General features: G+C 36.8%; 1 protein-coding gene across 1 annotated transcript in view; it reads right to left on the bottom strand.

Moving 5' to 3' along the window:
- LOC144248939 (uncharacterized) overlaps positions 1-18,170 on the bottom strand; it is a 141,592-nt gene that overhangs the window by 78,414 nt on the left and 45,008 nt on the right. The window contains exon 4 of the mRNA XM_077790950.1: positions 13,514-13,562. Within this exon, the coding sequence (XP_077647076.1) occupies positions 13,514-13,562 (49 nt within the window). The remainder of the gene's footprint in view (positions 1-13,513; positions 13,563-18,170) is intronic.

Raw genomic sequence — 18,170 nt, forward strand, 5'->3', positions numbered from 1 at the left:
TTCTGTTTTAAGGTCGGCTTTGAATACTACCCAAAATACATATTATCTACATATTTTACATCATGTAAGTACAACTAATACAATTTCAGAATCTGGTTGATTTATGTTTCTGTAAGACTATTAGCTTACAATCTCCTACATTTTTAAAAGTTATTGTATTAGCCAAGACCATATTACAGATTCAGACAGAAAACTGAGGCAGGAAGGCACCTCTGGAGTTTGACTGGGCCAGATCAGCTCAGAGCAGGCTGCTCAGGGCTGTGTCCATCAGATTTTAAATATCTCCAAGGATGGACACTCCACAGTATCTCTGAACATCCTGCTGCAATGTTAACCACCCCAAGTAAAAAGCTGTGATTTTTTTCAAGTTGCCTTTAAATATAATTGCTTATCAACTTTTCACTGAACACCACTGAGAAGAGCCTGGCTCCACCTTCTGTACTGTATCACATTAGTTTTGTACACATATCATGAACATAATGTGCTGTATTTGAACATCAGAAACTCAAATGGCTAAAGTTCATTAGCTTGCAAACATGCCTTCCCATCTTTCTGGTTAATTTTTAGCAGGCAGTTGAGGGCATGACACCAAGAACAAAATAAGGAAACAAATCAAGATGTTCTAACTTAAAAAGAAAGACGGCAGAAATTCTTATTATCTTAGTCTCCTGATCTTTGCTTATAAATATGCACAGAGAAACCAGAACTGACTGGGTGAGATTCAGATTAGATCCTTGGGGTTTAAAAATATCAGATTTTTTTTGGTAAGTTTCAAAGGAAAGCATTGAAATTTCTTTAAAACCTAAGGCATTTCAAGTGTGAAAAGCAAGCCCTTTAGGTTTTCATTTGTTCTTCAAACAACACTCTGGACTTCAAAATAGATTTAAAAATTTTACCATATTTAAAATTTCTAATATCTTTGTTGCTACTGAACATTCCAAAAAAAGGGCTATGAAGAAACATCTCTTAAACTGCAAGTAGAATTACAATGAAGTTAAAAGGAAGCTGCAGTCAATTTCAAAATTAATTCAATAGATGTTTTTAAACATCTTAATTTAAAAATGTGACTGTCAGACACTACTTGGAATTTGCAGTCTTTTGGAAATTTGTATTTTTGATATTTGATGATTTTATTTCCAAAAAAGGTGCCTACCAGACAAGCTGCTACTTAGCAGTTGACTTTTTTCTTAATGCCCTAAATCTATGTATGTTGCCAGGATATGCAGCCATAAATAAATCCACCAATGGGGTTAGGTAAAGCTAATTCATCAGCTATAACATTTGACATGAGGATCACCAGAGGTAATTGATTATGCTCTACATCAAAGACAATTTTGAATGAAATCTGTCTAATATAAGCTACTGCTGCTCTTGGCCAAATGAATCACCATGACCAAATGACCTCCACAGTTCCCCAATAACAGCATGAATTTGTCTTTTATTTTTAATTGCATGATTTGGTATTTTAACTGGCCAGTATTCCAGGCCTAGGATCCTACACTTTATCATCCTTATGCTCAATTTGATGCGAATTGCTGAAGATTTCATTCTTTGATGTCCTACAAAACTGGGATACCGAGGTCTTATTTATTAAAAGTTAAAGCAGAGAGGACACAGCATCAGCAACTCCTTCAAACAGTTTTCCCACCACTTTTGGAAAACAAAAGGAAACCCATCCAATGGAAGGCTACATACCTTTGTGCCTGTTCCATAATTAAATTCTCTGCTGGGAAAGGCACAAATGGCAGAGGTTGGATCCCACTGTGATACAGACACAGAGACCACAAATGTTTCAGCAAAACAAGCCAAAGAGGCAGCTTTCCTCTGCTTCCACAGTCTCTGACTCAGGTTATTACTTATCACACCCCAGCAATGAAATTTAGGCTCTACTGAAATCAATGGCAAAACTCTTGCTCAGCAGGGCCAAAATCTTGCCTAAGTTTATTACTGATTTTATAGCACTGACAAAATCTGATATCCTATTACCAAACTCTTATGGCACCAGCTGCCTTCCTGCTTAGGATCACACCTTACCATCATGTTTCCCCAATTATTAAATAGATATTTGTAGCTGTAAAAAGGGAACCAAAGAGAAATTAAAAAGGAAAGCAAAAATAAAATAAAAGACTGCTGCTAATAGTTAGCATATATGCTCTAAGTAAAACAAATTAATTAAAGACACCAGTTTATTACCAAAAGGCTTCTTTTCTTGGAATGGAAACTAAGTTCTCTTTTGTCTTTTTTTTTTTTCTTTATATTTTATTTTTTGTTACTATTCATTATCATTAAATTTCCTGTAATTAAAATTGCTGAATTAGAAACACATGACTGCTTATGAAGCCAATGTTTCTCAACATACTGAAATCTCAGAACAATGTTTAGCATGAAAAAGCAGATCAGCTTTAATTATTGCTATAGGATTTATGAAAACTTTGCACAGCTACAAGCTCTATCTACTGCCCTACCTGTACCTGTAAATCTAAGCTCCACACAACTTGAAAGCCATCACACAGAGCATGACATTATAATTTAAAAATTCAGCTCACAAAATGTGTGCTGATTTGCCTTCCAAGAGTTCATATAATAAGTTCAGGATATACATTATTTTAAGCTGTCTCAAAACCACTGATTTTTATGAGGAAAAATATCAAGAAAACACTGCTGAAGCAATATATATATAAATATATAGACACACCTCAGGGCTCAATCATTTTCCTGCCACTCCCAAATTTTTATATAGTTTGGTTGATGATTTAGCAATTGCAAATTCAGTTTATAATGAATTATTTAGCCAAACCTGCACCTGTTAGATTTATTTAGCTCCACCTTATACTTGTAGACCTAAACAAAAATTACTCATTTTTTATACCACAGTAATGAAATACTAGAAATTCTTTACAAGCAATACAGCAGGCTCTTCCAAAAAAAAACAGAGAATCACAGTTCCTAGAGACAGATGCTCCCTAAAGATACTGTAAATGTGCTTCCAGGTTCCAATGAGGCCAACTGGCTCTGAAATGCTATTCTGCAACTACACAAGGGCAATTCCAACCACATCTGGTTTTCACCTCCAGTCCAATCTCTGATATGAAGAGGAGCTCTTCATGTATTATCCGACTGGCATTTGGAAAAAATGCAAGAGGGCTTTGCAGAATGCCATTTGTGTACTCATAATAAGCAGAAAAGTGGGAATGAACTTTATGTGGGAAGAGCAAAGGACAGTCTTTTGAGTGCAAATCTTTTCAGCTGTTATTTTATATGCTTGGGCTATTTTTTGAAACACACAAAAATGGCTGCTTTTGCATCCTTCATAGGATGAGCACTGTATGTGTAAAGCATGACCCAACTTCTACATTTAGCTTAGTCCTTCAGATGGAATATTGACTTTTTCTTAGATTTATAATAGAAGTTATAATGACGTAGGAGGTGGTCTCCAGGAATAAAACTGACTAAAATGTATGCCAAAATACATAAAAGAGAACCTTGCTATGTATAAACTTTCAGCAAATATCATGGGGCAATATGTTCTCTGAGACAACAGAAGTTGTTCTTCCCAGATTAAAATATAGAAGGTCATTGTTTGGAGTCATACAAGACTGTCCCTAAATAAAAGGCAATGTAGACTTCAAAGCATATGGTGACTATGCACTACTTCAACTCTTGGAGAAGAGTGAGGTGGGAATTTTGAAATTTGCTTCAGGTCAGTTATGAGAATCCTCCTCTAATTTTCCTCAAGCTTAATAACACACTTTACAAGAGCCCAAAACCAAGGGCAATAATTTTCCTATAGCTCGGCCTCAGGAATCTAATTTACTTATTTAAGAAGGCACATTTACATGCCCATCAATGGACAGAGAGGCTTTTCCAAAGATAAATTCAAATTGCCTCATTTCTTGAACTGTCTTTTAACATCAGATTATGGAAATATTTCCCAAACTCTCCAAGAATGGGTACCTGAGAACAATATAACAACATAAAAGGTTTTAATGAATGATTATTAATTTCTACTTCTTTGCCTCCACTGAAGGTACAGTAAGTAAACTTTTTATCCTAGAAACCACAGGAAATTTTTGAAAAGCTACAACTGAACTATGAAAGTAAGGGATGATTTCAAAATGTTAGAAAATACTGCATGGCATGAGTAAAGACAGACCGAGCTGAACTAAAGCACTGCAAAAACACCACACAAGGATCTCATTTAATTACCTGCATAAAGATAAACTTTGAATAACTTAATTGAACAGAAATGCCTTATGACACTTCTTTATTTGAAAAACCCTAAAGCTATGCTTCATAACCACTATTAGCAAAATCTTTGCAAAAGCAACAATCAAAAGTTAGTAAACAAAGAAGAGTTCAGTGCATGTGTGATGCAAAGTTTTCCAACAGGGAAAAATAGGCAGGAATACAATTGGAAATGAGCAATAGGAAGGGATTGAGCAGAACAGATCAAGAGAGAGGCAGGAAAAATATGAGATGCCCCAAAGTGGTATTAAAGGGAGCATTGGACTGTTTCAAAATCCAGAAAAAAAACTTCCCAACTGGATTTCAGAATGAAGATATGGCCAACATAAAAAAACAAGTGATGCCACTCCAGATTTCTCATATGACAGGCCTTTATTAATTTAATGCTGAATTTTAAATGCACTATTCTTTTGGAGGTTGAACTCTAAAGAAAAGCAAAAGTAAGAGCAGTAGATAAATCAGTAAGTTACAGAAAAACACATAAAAAATCTCCTAAAAAACCCATGGGAATTATATACAGAATTTTTTTTATTTTAAACCTGAATTCTTAATTTAACACCCAGGTCTTTTGTTTTCCCACTGCTAATAAGGTGGTGGAAATCACTTTGATACCACTTTTTTCTTCTCAGAGGTAAAGCCTGAAGTGTTTGATAATCAGCAGACCCAAATAAATTAAAATCATCTGTATAACAAGACCACTAGTCCTTCCTAACTTCTTCTCAATTAGTGCATTGGAAATAAATCCTTTCAACTTTATTCTGGCATATTTTCCACCAGGGTATGGTGCACACCATCTTTATATAGGTCATTTTTCTTACTAATGTGATATCACATTAAACTGCTGAGAAGAGAACAGTTGTTACGCAGTCAACAGAACAAAAAATTAGAGTCTGTTTTCTTGTTTTAACTGAAGCTTTATGTGTCTACAGCTAGCAAGAAGAAAACCAGAAACCAATGTTCATGACTAGAAAATAAACAGAAAACTGCTGAACTAGTAGTTTAATTCTAGGATAATGGGCCTGATGCTTCCGCTTCTGTTTTGTAAATATTTTTTTAAGTAGTTCCTATATTTCCCATTGAAAGCTCTTTTCCTGTTTTCAGTTGTGTCTCATTACCCATATTGTGTATAAGGGGGAAAATGACTTTGTTCTGGCTGGAAGACTTTCTGTAAGATGACACATTATTCACGTCAGGACATCTTAAAAATTGTATCTCTGAAAGCAATATTGACATTTGAGATTTGGCAGGCAGGGGGAAGCATATTTCAGGTTCTTAGTACCAAAAATCTTGGTTTTATTGTTTTGCAGAAATGCCACCTCAGAGACAGAGTAAAGCAGCAATTTCACTTCTAATTTCATCCACCAGTTTTTCTGGTCTGAGAGCTGTACATCATCAGTCTCCCATGCCACCATAATCACTTCCTAGGCTGAGTAATTCCTCACCCCTTACTGCCTCATTACTCAGGAGCACACTCTAATGCAGTATTACATTTTCAACATACACTTCTTGGATGGAATGTTTCATTGGTTTGTACCAGGCAAAATGTCAGAGACCACAGAGGTTTGATTTGGGTACGCTCTGAAAACATTGAAATCTTACCCAGGATTTTCCACCTCCTTGTGGTGTCCCCTTCTCCTCTCTCTTTCATAACTTTGGTCACAAGAGACCCCTATTTGTTTCCTTCTCTGCTCCTCAATTTCTACAATCTCATCACAAGCCTGACATCTACTGTAGACACCCTCATGTCCTTCAAAATCCACTGTAAACTCAGATTTTTAATTCTGATCCCTTGGATACTGTTTCTCTGTGATTTTTTTTTTTTTTTTTTGGCAATAACATGTCTTCTTGATATCTTCTTGATTTTTAAAAAGTAACATAATAATAACAGTTTGCCACAAAAAAAAATCAGTTTTGTGCTCAGAAGATAAATTATGCTTTGAGTTAAATAGAAACCCAGCACAGAAGGGCAACAGCAAGACCAGATACTGCCTCTTTCCTGCATGGATTGCATCACAATTTTGACCTCATTTGTCATCTTTAGGGTGTTCAAATAGAAGTTTTCAGCACCTTGGCAAACCAACCACACACCAGAATAATTCAGGGTGCATCAAAAGTATTGTCTAACACCTGAAAAAAACCCACCTGTGCTGAATTCAGCAGTAGAAAGCTGGAAAAACTTGGGAAGGCTATAGCTGATAAGAAAACAAACAGTTCATTAAAGAAAGTAATTTGTTCTTTGTTCTATTTTTCTTTTTGAAACCCAAAGAAAAAGAAAATTTTCTACCTGAGAAGATTAAAAGAAAAAAGAATATTCAAAGTCCACACCACTCAAGTGGATTGCACTGCTTAAAAATAAGCAGGTACTGATTAGAAAAACTAGAAATCCTTTCCAAGATTCCTCTTTGACATTCTGTGGTACTACTGTACAGTTTCAACAAGATGAATTTTTCAAAATTTTCATCCAGCTATGAACCAGGATCTGGTGATCAGTTGGTCATATTTTAATATCATCTAGATATGTCTTTAACTGCAGAGTTTCATTTGCCTTGGAAAATTCCAGTTTTCACTGCACACACAGATTCTCATGCACACCTTCAGTAACCTCACATTTCCTAGTGATCTGTAGGTAATATGAAACCCGCTTGCACCTAAATTTTATTTCTAGCATCCTTCTTGCTATATTTTAAGACCACATGGTCTTCACTCCATCGTGAATTATATTGTTTTACTTTACCAACCTCTTTCCTGTCCTTCATGTGGGGGTTTTTTTGTATTTTTTTTTCCCCTCAGTTGTATTCAAAACATAAATTGGAATTGTTTTTTCATTTTCTTCAAGAAAGCAAACATCTCCTACACACCCTTTGCTGCCTCACTTCATTTATTTTTGTTGATGTTTTCTATTTGCTCTACTAGACTTGGTTTGGATGCCCTGGTGTATTTTGTCTCTATCCTATGTTTGCTTTCCAGTTTGAGAACTTCCTGGCAAACAGGGTCTGTAAATTTGCTTTGTAGAGCACTGAAGCAAACAGTCAGGACTTGGTGAGGAAGACACCCAGGTGCTCAGGAGGAGCAGGTGTTTATTATCGTATTATGGGATATATTCTGCCCTAGTAACTCCCCCATTCTCATCAAAAGAGCAAATCTGAACATTACTTTGAACACTTTGGACAAGAAATTATCTGCATAACTTTGGTGACATTTGATGCATTTCTCAGTGTCCAATATCCACCGTATTTTAAAGGAAGTATCCTCGTGCAGCTCTAGCTTACACACTAAGACTTTGCAGGTCACCTTTTTTTATCAAGGGTTTGTCATTTATGTGTTCTCAAATCTTAATTATAGTCTGTTACTGAATCCATTGGCAAAATGCAGACTCCATGTACTCACGGTTTATGTACAAAGGGATTTGTTTAGCATTACACACATATTCTTAGCATTGTACATGTCTGTTTCAATTAGTGGTAAGAAAAGGCTAAAGTAAAATACAAACAAAATTACCACAATATTCAAATCCTAATTTATCTTCAGCTGTCCTAGAAGAACAGGATCTACCCATGGGCACTTTCTTAGCCACTTAGGAAGCTGCCATGCTGAAGCAGAAATAATTGGTTAGGGTTTAGAGGGTTTGGGTGGTTTTGAGGGTTTCTTTTGTTGTTTTTAGATTTTTTTTGTTTAGGTTGTTTTTTGTTTTTTTTTTTTTTTTTTGTCATTTATCCAGAATTTGCTAGATAAGGACTTCCCATTATTTAAGCTTTTCTGAAGCAAGACTCACACTGAATTTTCAGTGGTACATTTCAGTTACCCATGAGAACAATGGATGGAGAAAAAAATAAAGCAGAGAGATTTTGCTCCTGGACCAAGAGCTCCAGGAAGGTTGTTCCTTGTTATTTCAGAAAGCAATGGAAGTATTCTGACACTATACCAGAAAATACAGCTGGAAATAGGAGCCATGATAAAGTTTGAAAATACTTCTTTTAACAATGTCATCCCCTAAGTAGCTCTTGCCATAGAAATCATTTTGCTGAACAGGAGACGTTAGTTGTTACGAAAAGAGTTAAATTTTTCTTATCAAATCTTTATAAGCTTAACAATTAGAAGCACTGTGTATAATTTCCCCTTGAAAAGTTAGAAAACTGTGTGTTGGGGCGGGCAGGGTGAAGTAATAGGGAATGTGGAAAATGGTGGAGGAAATGGGAAGGTAGGCTGAAGAGAGCACAAGGGAACCTCTGTGTGTCCACAATGCACCATCAGTTATTCTTGTCCTTCCTAACACATTTTGCTAATGACTCCACTTGATTCAAACATTCCTTGTAAATCAGGATCTCTGATTATTGTCACTGTACTCTGCCCCCTTCTCACTGTCCAGTGCCCAAAATGGGATATCATGCTCCAGATTACCAACAGGGTCCCAAGCTAACAGGGAGTGTCTGTCAACAGCACTGCACACAGACATGCATTTCTACTGAGCTACTGACAGAGAGCAACTCATGTTCTTCCCCTGAACAGCTAAACCTCTTTGCTCAGAGATATAAAATATCCCTTTAATCACCTGGACTTGGAAGGCAGTTCTATAAGAGACTGGGTAGCTCAAAATAAAAGCCTTTCCGAGCTGCCTCACAAAAAAGTGAAAATAATATTCGGAACATACTTGCTTTTCTGTACATCCCGTAGTTGAATCAGCACTGATCAGAAACAACCTCAACTCTGAAGTACTCAATTAGAACAATATAAATAGTTATGGAGAGGAGGGGATATATTTGTCTTCAGTGCTACTGCCACAGCTGATGACCCTGCACAAGAATAGAAGGCACAGTGCTCACATTTCTGGCTGAAAGCAGATATTCCTTCACAAGACCTGTAAAAAGCAGAGTATAATCACTTTGAATGACAAGCCTTCTAAGAGCTGTGTCATTTAGCCTTCCTTAAACAACACTGAAACATTTCAACAGGATGATATTAGGAAGCAGCAAAAAACCAAGGGATTTCAGCCCTGTTTTAATGGAGGGCTTGGAAGAAGGCAAATGGTCAGAGTCATCCTGTTGGCCAGTAGGGAATGGGACCTTCCTGAGGAACACCCTGGTATCCCAAGGACTGTTCTGCTGCTGTTCATGCTGCTCTGCTGTAGAATGCACTGCACAGGTTTCCAGGCACTGGGGGAAAACCCAAAGGAGGTGAAAGTTCTGGGCAGCAATTACTGCATGGCTGTATTCAAGATTATTTGCAGCATAACTATCTGTGTGCAGGTCTCATATAATATATTTATAATTGTATAACACATACTGACCTCAAGTAAATCACAATAAGCACACCACTTCTGATGGTTTAACTGGTCTTATATCCATGAGCATATGAGGCTTATCTACAGTCAAAGCCTTTGAAACTAGATTTTCCATATATTTCTAATATCATGTACTTAATTTTCTAAAAATGAACATGAAAACTCACATCTTGAACTGATAATTTGTTAATGTTTCACATTGTATAACATCACACGCACAACAATTGAAGTGCAAAATATACATTTGTCACATGATAGAGGAAGCAGGAAATATTTTTGACAATTTTGCCTCAAAAAAGGCTATTTCTTTAAAAATAAAGTTATTTGCAAAGAAATGTGTACATTTAATTTTCATTTAAAAAAGCAGAGAGAGTTTTGAAATTGTTTAAATTTTCTATTTAAATATTTTTAAGATTAAAAAGTTCTGGTTTAAAGTTCAAAATTATCTTTTTTGTTTTCTTTCTCCCAAAGACTAATATAGATGTAGAAAAACAAAATAAAATATGTCAATATATTCTAATAGGAAATATTTAACTTGATTCATCTTTTCCTTCACCTTTATTTATAAGATAAATGATAGGTTATCTTTTTTTCTATTTCAGAGAGCAGAAAGTTATGAAATGTAAAAAAAATATTGACACACATGATAATTACTTTTGATCTGTCTTCAAGTTCTGTAAAGTCATTTCATCAAAATACTTGAAGATTATTTTTAGCAATATTTTGAATGTGTCTTTCTCCTCCCTGAATTTTTTCACCCTAGGGACATACTTTTTAAAAATCAGCCTTAATATTAAAGAGTATTCTTTTTCTTTCCTGTGGCGTAGTCTTCCCAAGGCCTCAGTCAAGACTTCTAACATTATAGACCATATTCTTATGGCAACTAATTTTGAAGCCACAATGAGAAGTCTTTAATTTAAGGTGAAGGATGGGTACCTGGGAGGCGTTAAAAGTGCTGATAATGCTCCTGATTTATAGAAATAAATATTTTAAGAAAGTATTAACTTCAACACTTCAAAGGCCAAGACAAATAAAAGAAAAAAAAAAAAGACAAAATAAAAGGTATTCAAAATAGAGATCAAATGGAGCATCAAGCAGGGACTATCAATTCTTTTTCTGGGTGAAACAGAGAGCACTGCACTAGTTGAATCCATAACAGTACCCAAAAAACAGGACATAGATGTTCAGAGGAGGAAATCCTTGCCAAAGTGGCAGTACATAGCAGCAATGGTATGATACATATGTGACAGGTTCTCCACTCTCAGTCATCAACTCCCTGGCCTCTTACAGAATAGAACTCTATGTCTGGGAGAGGTTTATACCCTCATCTCTTTGAGCTACACTGGACAGGTTTGCTGCCCTAGAGGGGTGGCACACCTTTGGTGGGTTGTCTCCTGTGTCTATGGGTCAGGACTGGATCCTTGCCATCCAGTGAACTGCCTTTTTCATGTTCCTTCATGCTCAGTCCCAAAACACTTTTCCACCTCTCCCCCACTCAGGGCAGCATTTTACTTTCCAAACAATAGGAATGTGAATAATCAAAAAGCACTCAAAATTCTGCAGTTCCCAAGGATGCAACCTCCCCAACATTTAAATAATCTTTTTTTTTTTTTTCAATAATCTACTTCTTTTGTCTAACCCAGCTGACCATCTATAGAAACTGGCCCTTGACACAAAATGGTTATGTAAAAAAAACTGTGAGGGTCTGGCCAGGGCTGGTCTCTGATGTGAGCAGCCAGTTCAGAGGAATGACTATTAACAAGTCTTAATTGCAGCAGAGTGTAATTTAAGTGCCAGGTAGTGTTCATTTTGCACATTTTCACATCTGAATGTCTTTATTCTTTTAGACCTTTCTAAATTTCATGTCAAATGGCATTTTGCCAAAAAAATACCCAAACATAATGGTTCAGTGCTAAAATCCTACCTCCTGGGCAAGCAGTGATTTAAATGTGGTTTAATATTAAATGACTGTATATGTGTTAGTAAATATATGCTTGTAAAACTGTCACTGGAAGAAAAAATTTGAAGTATTTGTGCCACAATAGAACATTTATAATATATCATAGCCCTCACAATGTATATGCATTAAAAGATAAAGGTCAGATGTACTAGCAGCATTGATGAAATCAGCATTTCACTATGATGTTATTAATATCCTTCTTATTGATTGTCACCCATTTCATTGCATCCTCAAGAAGTCCCCATTCACAGACCAGATGCAATGACCTGATCTGGACCCTTTGTCTCAGAGGCATGAAAATGTTAAAGCCAGAGCACTCTTGTTTAGCAGCACCAGGACCACAGAAACTTACTATCTTATTCCAGAAAAATCAAACACACAGGGCAATTTGCTACAGAGGTTGCTTTGTGCATCCCTCACTGAATCCATCAATGCCTTTGTAAGAACTTAAAAGGTGTCAGACAAAGAAGCTAATCCAAAAACTTAAGTTCAGACAATATGTTAAGTTTTATATTAAAAATTATTTGATCTCAGTGGCCAGTTTTCTGCCTAAGTCTTCTGCAAATTGTTCCGGCATTTACACACCAAAAAAGAGATTTTAGATTCTGCTTAGTCAAGAAAGAAAGATTTAAATGAAAAAAGCAACTGCTGTATGAAAGAGTCCAACTAAGAGGAAAAATACAGAAATCCATTTGATTTACTCAATGCCAATATTTCCCTAAGATAATTGCTAAGGATTAGACTCTCACTTAAAAAGGGAGCCTACAAGTCACATCTGTGGAAGCAAGTAAAGAAAATATGTGGAAAGGCAATATTACACAGGACATCCTAAAAAACCTTCTCATCATTTAGCAGCCTGGCCAATAGTCCAAGACCCTCAGACTAGTAGATGACATCCTTCATTTTTTTTCAGAACCAACTCAAAATTATAGTTATGAGTACCTCTGCAATGCTAGAAGAAGAGTCAGTAAGAAGGTGGCAGGTGCAACATTCTTCCCTTGTGCTCATTCCAAGTAGCAGCAGTAACTAAAACTTCTGGAACTGTGAAAGCTTCTGAAACAGGGATTTTATTTTAGTAACAACATTTCCAGGGGAAATACTAGCATTACCAAACTCAGTGGGATGTTAGGACAAATAGGTTGTTTATTCAGCTAAAACAAAAGATCTGTAATCATCTCTCAGCAATATTTTAAAGCCTATCACTTCTTAATATTTTTCCTGATTTATTTTCTTCCAGGTAGTTAAAGTAAGGATGCATCATGGAAGCCTATAAGTAGAATTTTTTCTACTTTCTGTGTGAAGTGCAATTAAAGGTCTATTTTCAACATATAATATTTTTCTAGTTTTCTGATTATTACATCTTGAAAATTTGTTTAAAGAAACTTAATCCTAATGTCATTTATTCACTTCACTGAAAACAAACAAGCAAGCAAAACCACACAAGTTTGCTACATCTACCTGGTAAAAAATGAAATCATTAACAAGGAATCAATTATCATGTTTTTATGAAACATGTGTTAATTTTTGTCCAGAAAAATTCTGCATATTTGCCACAGCTCAGCTATGAACTACTCACAGAAAATCCTAAGAACAAAATGTCAACACAAAATGTGTCTAAAGACACCTCAATTTTACAGCGGGTGTTGATGCCTCCAATCTTTTTATTACCTGAAAAACCATCAACGGCTTTATAACGATGAATGCAATACAGTTCATTTGTATTTGCAAAATTCCCGTTAAAAACAGCAGATGTGTGCCAGCACATCTGGAAACCACTTTTAATTATACTTTCCTCAAGTGGGAAAGCAGTAGCCTGTACCCATAGCAAAGGTTTTATATCTGGCCACACAAATGCTTGCAACCACCTGTGCTTTACACTGATTTTCATTATGGACTGTATCACATTACTGCCCTATTATTCCAGAATGCCATTTGAAGCTGTTGTGTGACTAAGCTGCATCAAGTGTGGTCCTGAAAAGGCCTCCACTCTACAAAAATGTAATAAACTTGATTGCAGTTAGGGTACTTACCACTGAGGGTATCACAATATGCATGCTCCTCAAGTTGGCTTCTCTTGCTCTGAAAGTCATAAAGGGAATACAGTAACAATCATTATTGCCAGTCTGGGAATTGGAATTTACCAATCTAATGCGTGTCACCAAATGAGATACCTTGTAAGTATTTGGAATTCCTTTCTGTTACTTGTTTCTTTCCTACTATTAATACAGCGGTATTTTAGTCAAGTACTCTGCTGTTTCAGCCGTGCTGTGAGACCACAAAAAGCAATTTCAGCTGTGATCTGCCAGCATAACACAATTTCAATTCTGTCATCAATATTTTCATAGGTTGCAAACATTGTGAGTTACATGACTTGGTTGGGTTTGCTAAACTCAAACCTTCCTCTCCTACTCCCTCTTGCCCTGCCCAAGTATAACAGCTTTTTTTACATTACTGTTCCTCATTTCTCACAGTTAAAAAAGAAGTTTCAGATTTCTGCAAAACTCTTATTCTTATTCACAAGCCTCTTTCTATATTTTGGAAGACTGTAATGTTGACACAAAGATTTTGTATGTCCAGTGGAAGCTTTTGTAGCACTCAGCCCCTGGGAGACGTGGCCCAGGGAAAGGCTCCTCAGAAATGGACTAATGTGCCAATTTGTAAAACACAAGGTACGTCATTTTACAGATTATGTTTTGAAGATAACTTGCTCTGCTGACCTGCACAATGTGCAGGAACTTGAAAAGCACCCAAACATCCCTTCGTTAGAATTTATACTGCTTAATAACCCATTACCATGCTTGAAAGAAAGGTTTCCACATAGTTATAGATCTAAGAACTGCATTCACCTGTCTCATGCTTTCTGCACATAGTTCAGGTGTTAAATTTTGCTGTTTTGATCCCTCACAGGGCTGAGCCTTCTCCCAGTGCTCTGCCCACAAACCTTCCCACTCTGCCCAGGGCTCTGGGACGGCAGCTGAAAGACACCGGCCTCGCCCAGAGAAAGGCTCAGAGCAGAGCTCAGATCCCAAACCAGCCGCTCGCTCCCTCTCCACCAGGCAGAACAAATGCTCTGTGCAGTCACAAGTGCCTTGGCTTGGCTCCTGCCCTCGCTCCGCGCTCCCGCCTTGCTCCGCGCAGCTGCTCCGGGGCCCCAGCTCGGCACCCCTGGGAGCCGCTGCTCCTGCGGCTCCTGCTGCTCCCCAGGCCGGCACACAGGGAACAGCAGCCTTTGCTTGAAGGCACCTTTCTTCTGGGCATCCCAGAGCCTCGCACGCAACACCTGGTAGGCATTTCAACGTTCAGTCCACTATTAGGCATTAAAGTTATTTAGGGAGTGTTCACTGGGTTGTTATTACAACTTTAGCAAAAATATCTATAATATTCTAGATTGAGTATTTTAACCATCCATAACCCCACTGCTGTAAAAGTGTATCTTGATTTCACACTGCAAATACATGCATTAGCCATGCAAAGTAGGCACAATATTCCAACTACTATTCTTTAGTTATCTGCGGTAACATTTTTACATTGCTAAAAGCAGTGGTCATTTCTGTGAATTACTTGAAAGCAAAAAGGATCATTGTCTACTTTAAAATACAGACACTCTCTGAATATAACTTTTTAAAGGTTTTACAACTGCAAACGTTTATAGGGCAAACAAAGATTGAAGCATTCTACAGTTCTATAAAAAAGATAAAAGTACCCTTTTTTTGTTTGAAGATGAAAGTGTCTTGGAATCAACCTTATTGAAAGAAAAATGAGCCTGATTACCAAAACAATAGGCCTAGAATATAAAGTCATTTCATCATGGACATACACAAATGCAGCATTTTAATGGGGATATAGGCAGGTAACTGCACTTACTGAACTCCACTTGAAATGGTGATATGAAGTGATAAATCAAGGTTAGGAAGAAGAGTCATTTCAAGATGAGGAGAAAGACAAGGGAAAGGACTGTAAATAGCCAAAATAAGCACTCGGACTCTGCTTCTTTACAACACAAGGAAGGCACATTCAAGCCTTTTACTCAGTAAACCTTCCTCTTTGAGGAGTGCCAATGAGGACAAGGAAGCTGCTTGAGTAGGATGGCAATGCTAGTCATGTTAGTGCCATCAGGAACTGAGGGGGAAGAACAGGCAGGTCACAGGGTGTGGAATCCAAAGCCATGTAGTCAGGGGGATTCTCTCTGCTGACTGCAATGGGCACTGGATCGGTCCCTTGCCCTTATTCCTCTTTAACTATCCCACTCATAACCCTGTCATCATGAGCTTAAGGATGCGACCATGAAGGAGAGACGAAATGTCTTTGAAGTCATGAAATATATCTAAGATTCTGGATACCTGCCATTTTAAAATACTGAGCCGAGCACACAGCCTAAGCAGCAGGTTGACAGTCTGGAAGGAAGGAGTTAAGAGAGGAAAAATCCTACCATGTATCCTCCCTGTCTCACTGCCTCTGATTCCAGGCATTTTGGGTGCATTGAGCCTCATCCCCATGCCCAGCCAGTCAGGCAGCCCCTGTGTCTGCCCATCGTGCCGCCAAGCCCTGAGCCCTCCTGGAAACCAGCTCCAGATCCAGGGGCTGGTGCTTGCTGCTGCACATATTTGGGGAAGAGAAAACATGTGGGCTTAGGTTCAGGGCTCTGGAGAGGCTGAGCAGGCAGAGGGGTTGCTCCCAGGAGCAGTCAGCAAAGCGACAGCGCTTTCCCCAGAGCAGGGTGGATGTCATGCCTGTTCTCCCCAAAAGCAAACTGACTGAAAATACTAAAAAGTTTTTGCAATCCTATTGGTCCTGCTGAGGGAGCCTGACTGGCAGGACAACACATCTTTGTTCTCAATTATAAACATTATTTAGGTGCAGTAATCATTTAAAATCCAAAAGGAATAAGATTTTGGGAATATAGCCACAAATTGCCAATTGAAGCAAATGTTTTAAACAATCAAGGTTTGGTAGAGAAAGAAGAGAGAGAGAATAATAACCATTACTATGACTCCATGTAGCCTTCATTCAGCCAGTACAATTTTACTTGTATTCTAAAATCATTGCACCATAATCACAAACCAAAATTGTGACTGTAGTAAAAACTGACATACGACATATGCAGATGTGGGGGGATTCCATCAGGACATTACATTACTGGATACTGTATGTACCCTGCCTGCTCTGTTCTCCTTTTCCTACGAACATAGAGCAGCTCTGACTGTTCTAATACTGAAAAATGGGGAGCAGAACAAGAAAGAAGTGAAGAGAATTTGTGTTAAATTGGATTTTCTTGTCTACTCCTGTAGTTTTTATCACCCAGATGACAAAACATTATCATTAGCAGTTTATACCAAAAGTTAACATTTGCCCATGGTTTTCTATTTTCTCTAAACCACAAAGGTTGGAGCCTGTTATGCAGTCCCCTTATCTTACTCTGTTACTTTAGAATCTAAGAGCGCACTGTGCACATTAATCTTTCATGGCAGAGTTCACTGAAGTTCTGCCAAAATTCAATAATTATGTTCCATCCAATCCAGCAATTTATTTATCTCATTGCTGGAATTTAGAATATATAGAACAAAGTGCTTAGTTTACATGAATTAAGTCCTTGCTAAAAAAAAACCCTCAAAAAACTAACAAACCCATAAGACAAAACAAAACAGCCCTGTTTCACTTCTGAAGTTTTAAAACACACAGCAGAATCTACTGAGAAATAAAGCTATTTTTACAAGAGCAATGTTTTCGTGATAAATTGAAAGTGTTCCACGATGTTTAGAGTTTTTTTTTTCTTCCATATAAGTGAAAGTATTTTATAAATACATTTGTAACTTTTATTCAAAAAGCATAACATTATACATCACTTATACTGCACTAGTAAAATATGAAATATTAATATCTAATGATCAGTAAAAAATCAAGTAAAAAGCAAGAATTTGTTTTTCTGAATGGAAAATATATTGATTTACTGCACTGAAATGGGTAAATGAGACTTCAGCATATCTATGGAGCAAAATCTAAGATACAAAATTACAATGACGTTAAGCTTTATAATTGCACTCTTTCATTATGTGTTTGCAAACAAACATAAAACATAAAGCCCTCCAAGTAGGAAGATTAGAGACACATTATTCCTGAGGGCTATTAAAAATAAAAATAGCACAATGGAGAATACTTTATATTCTTCACCTTTTTTAAAGGCAGGAAAAGTACCTAACCAGTTATTTATCAACCTTTTTATAAAAAAATTATAATCTACTGGTTTGGATTTAAACATATAATACAGCGTCTATGCATTTCAAACTTTAAGCTTATGAATACAGAATGCTGACTTATTTGATGAAAACATGACTTTTTTGCATGTTCGTATAAGCGATAGATTTCTTCATGAAGGAAAATGTTAATTTGGTGTCTGCAATCAAATGCCAAATTTATAATGTTTTAAGTTTTTAAGAAAAACTTTGTTGCTTCCTATATTAGATTTTACATTTCAGTCATGCTATCAGAAAAAAAAAAAAAATCTGGATTTAAAAACTGTTCACAAAGTTTTTGGAGAATAACTTTCTGAGATTTATAACACAACCTTTCACTAACCGAAATAGAAAAGTAAACTTCTAGGAATAGTACACTAGCATATGTTCATTATTTCCCATTAAAACATTCTGGGCAAAACTAGGAATATCAGAGTAAAACATTTTAAAGTTAGCT

Source organism: Lonchura striata, chromosome 2, assembly GCF_046129695.1.
Source record: "Lonchura striata isolate bLonStr1 chromosome 2, bLonStr1.mat, whole genome shotgun sequence".
Classification (NCBI taxonomy): domain Eukaryota; kingdom Metazoa; phylum Chordata; class Aves; order Passeriformes; family Estrildidae; genus Lonchura; species Lonchura striata.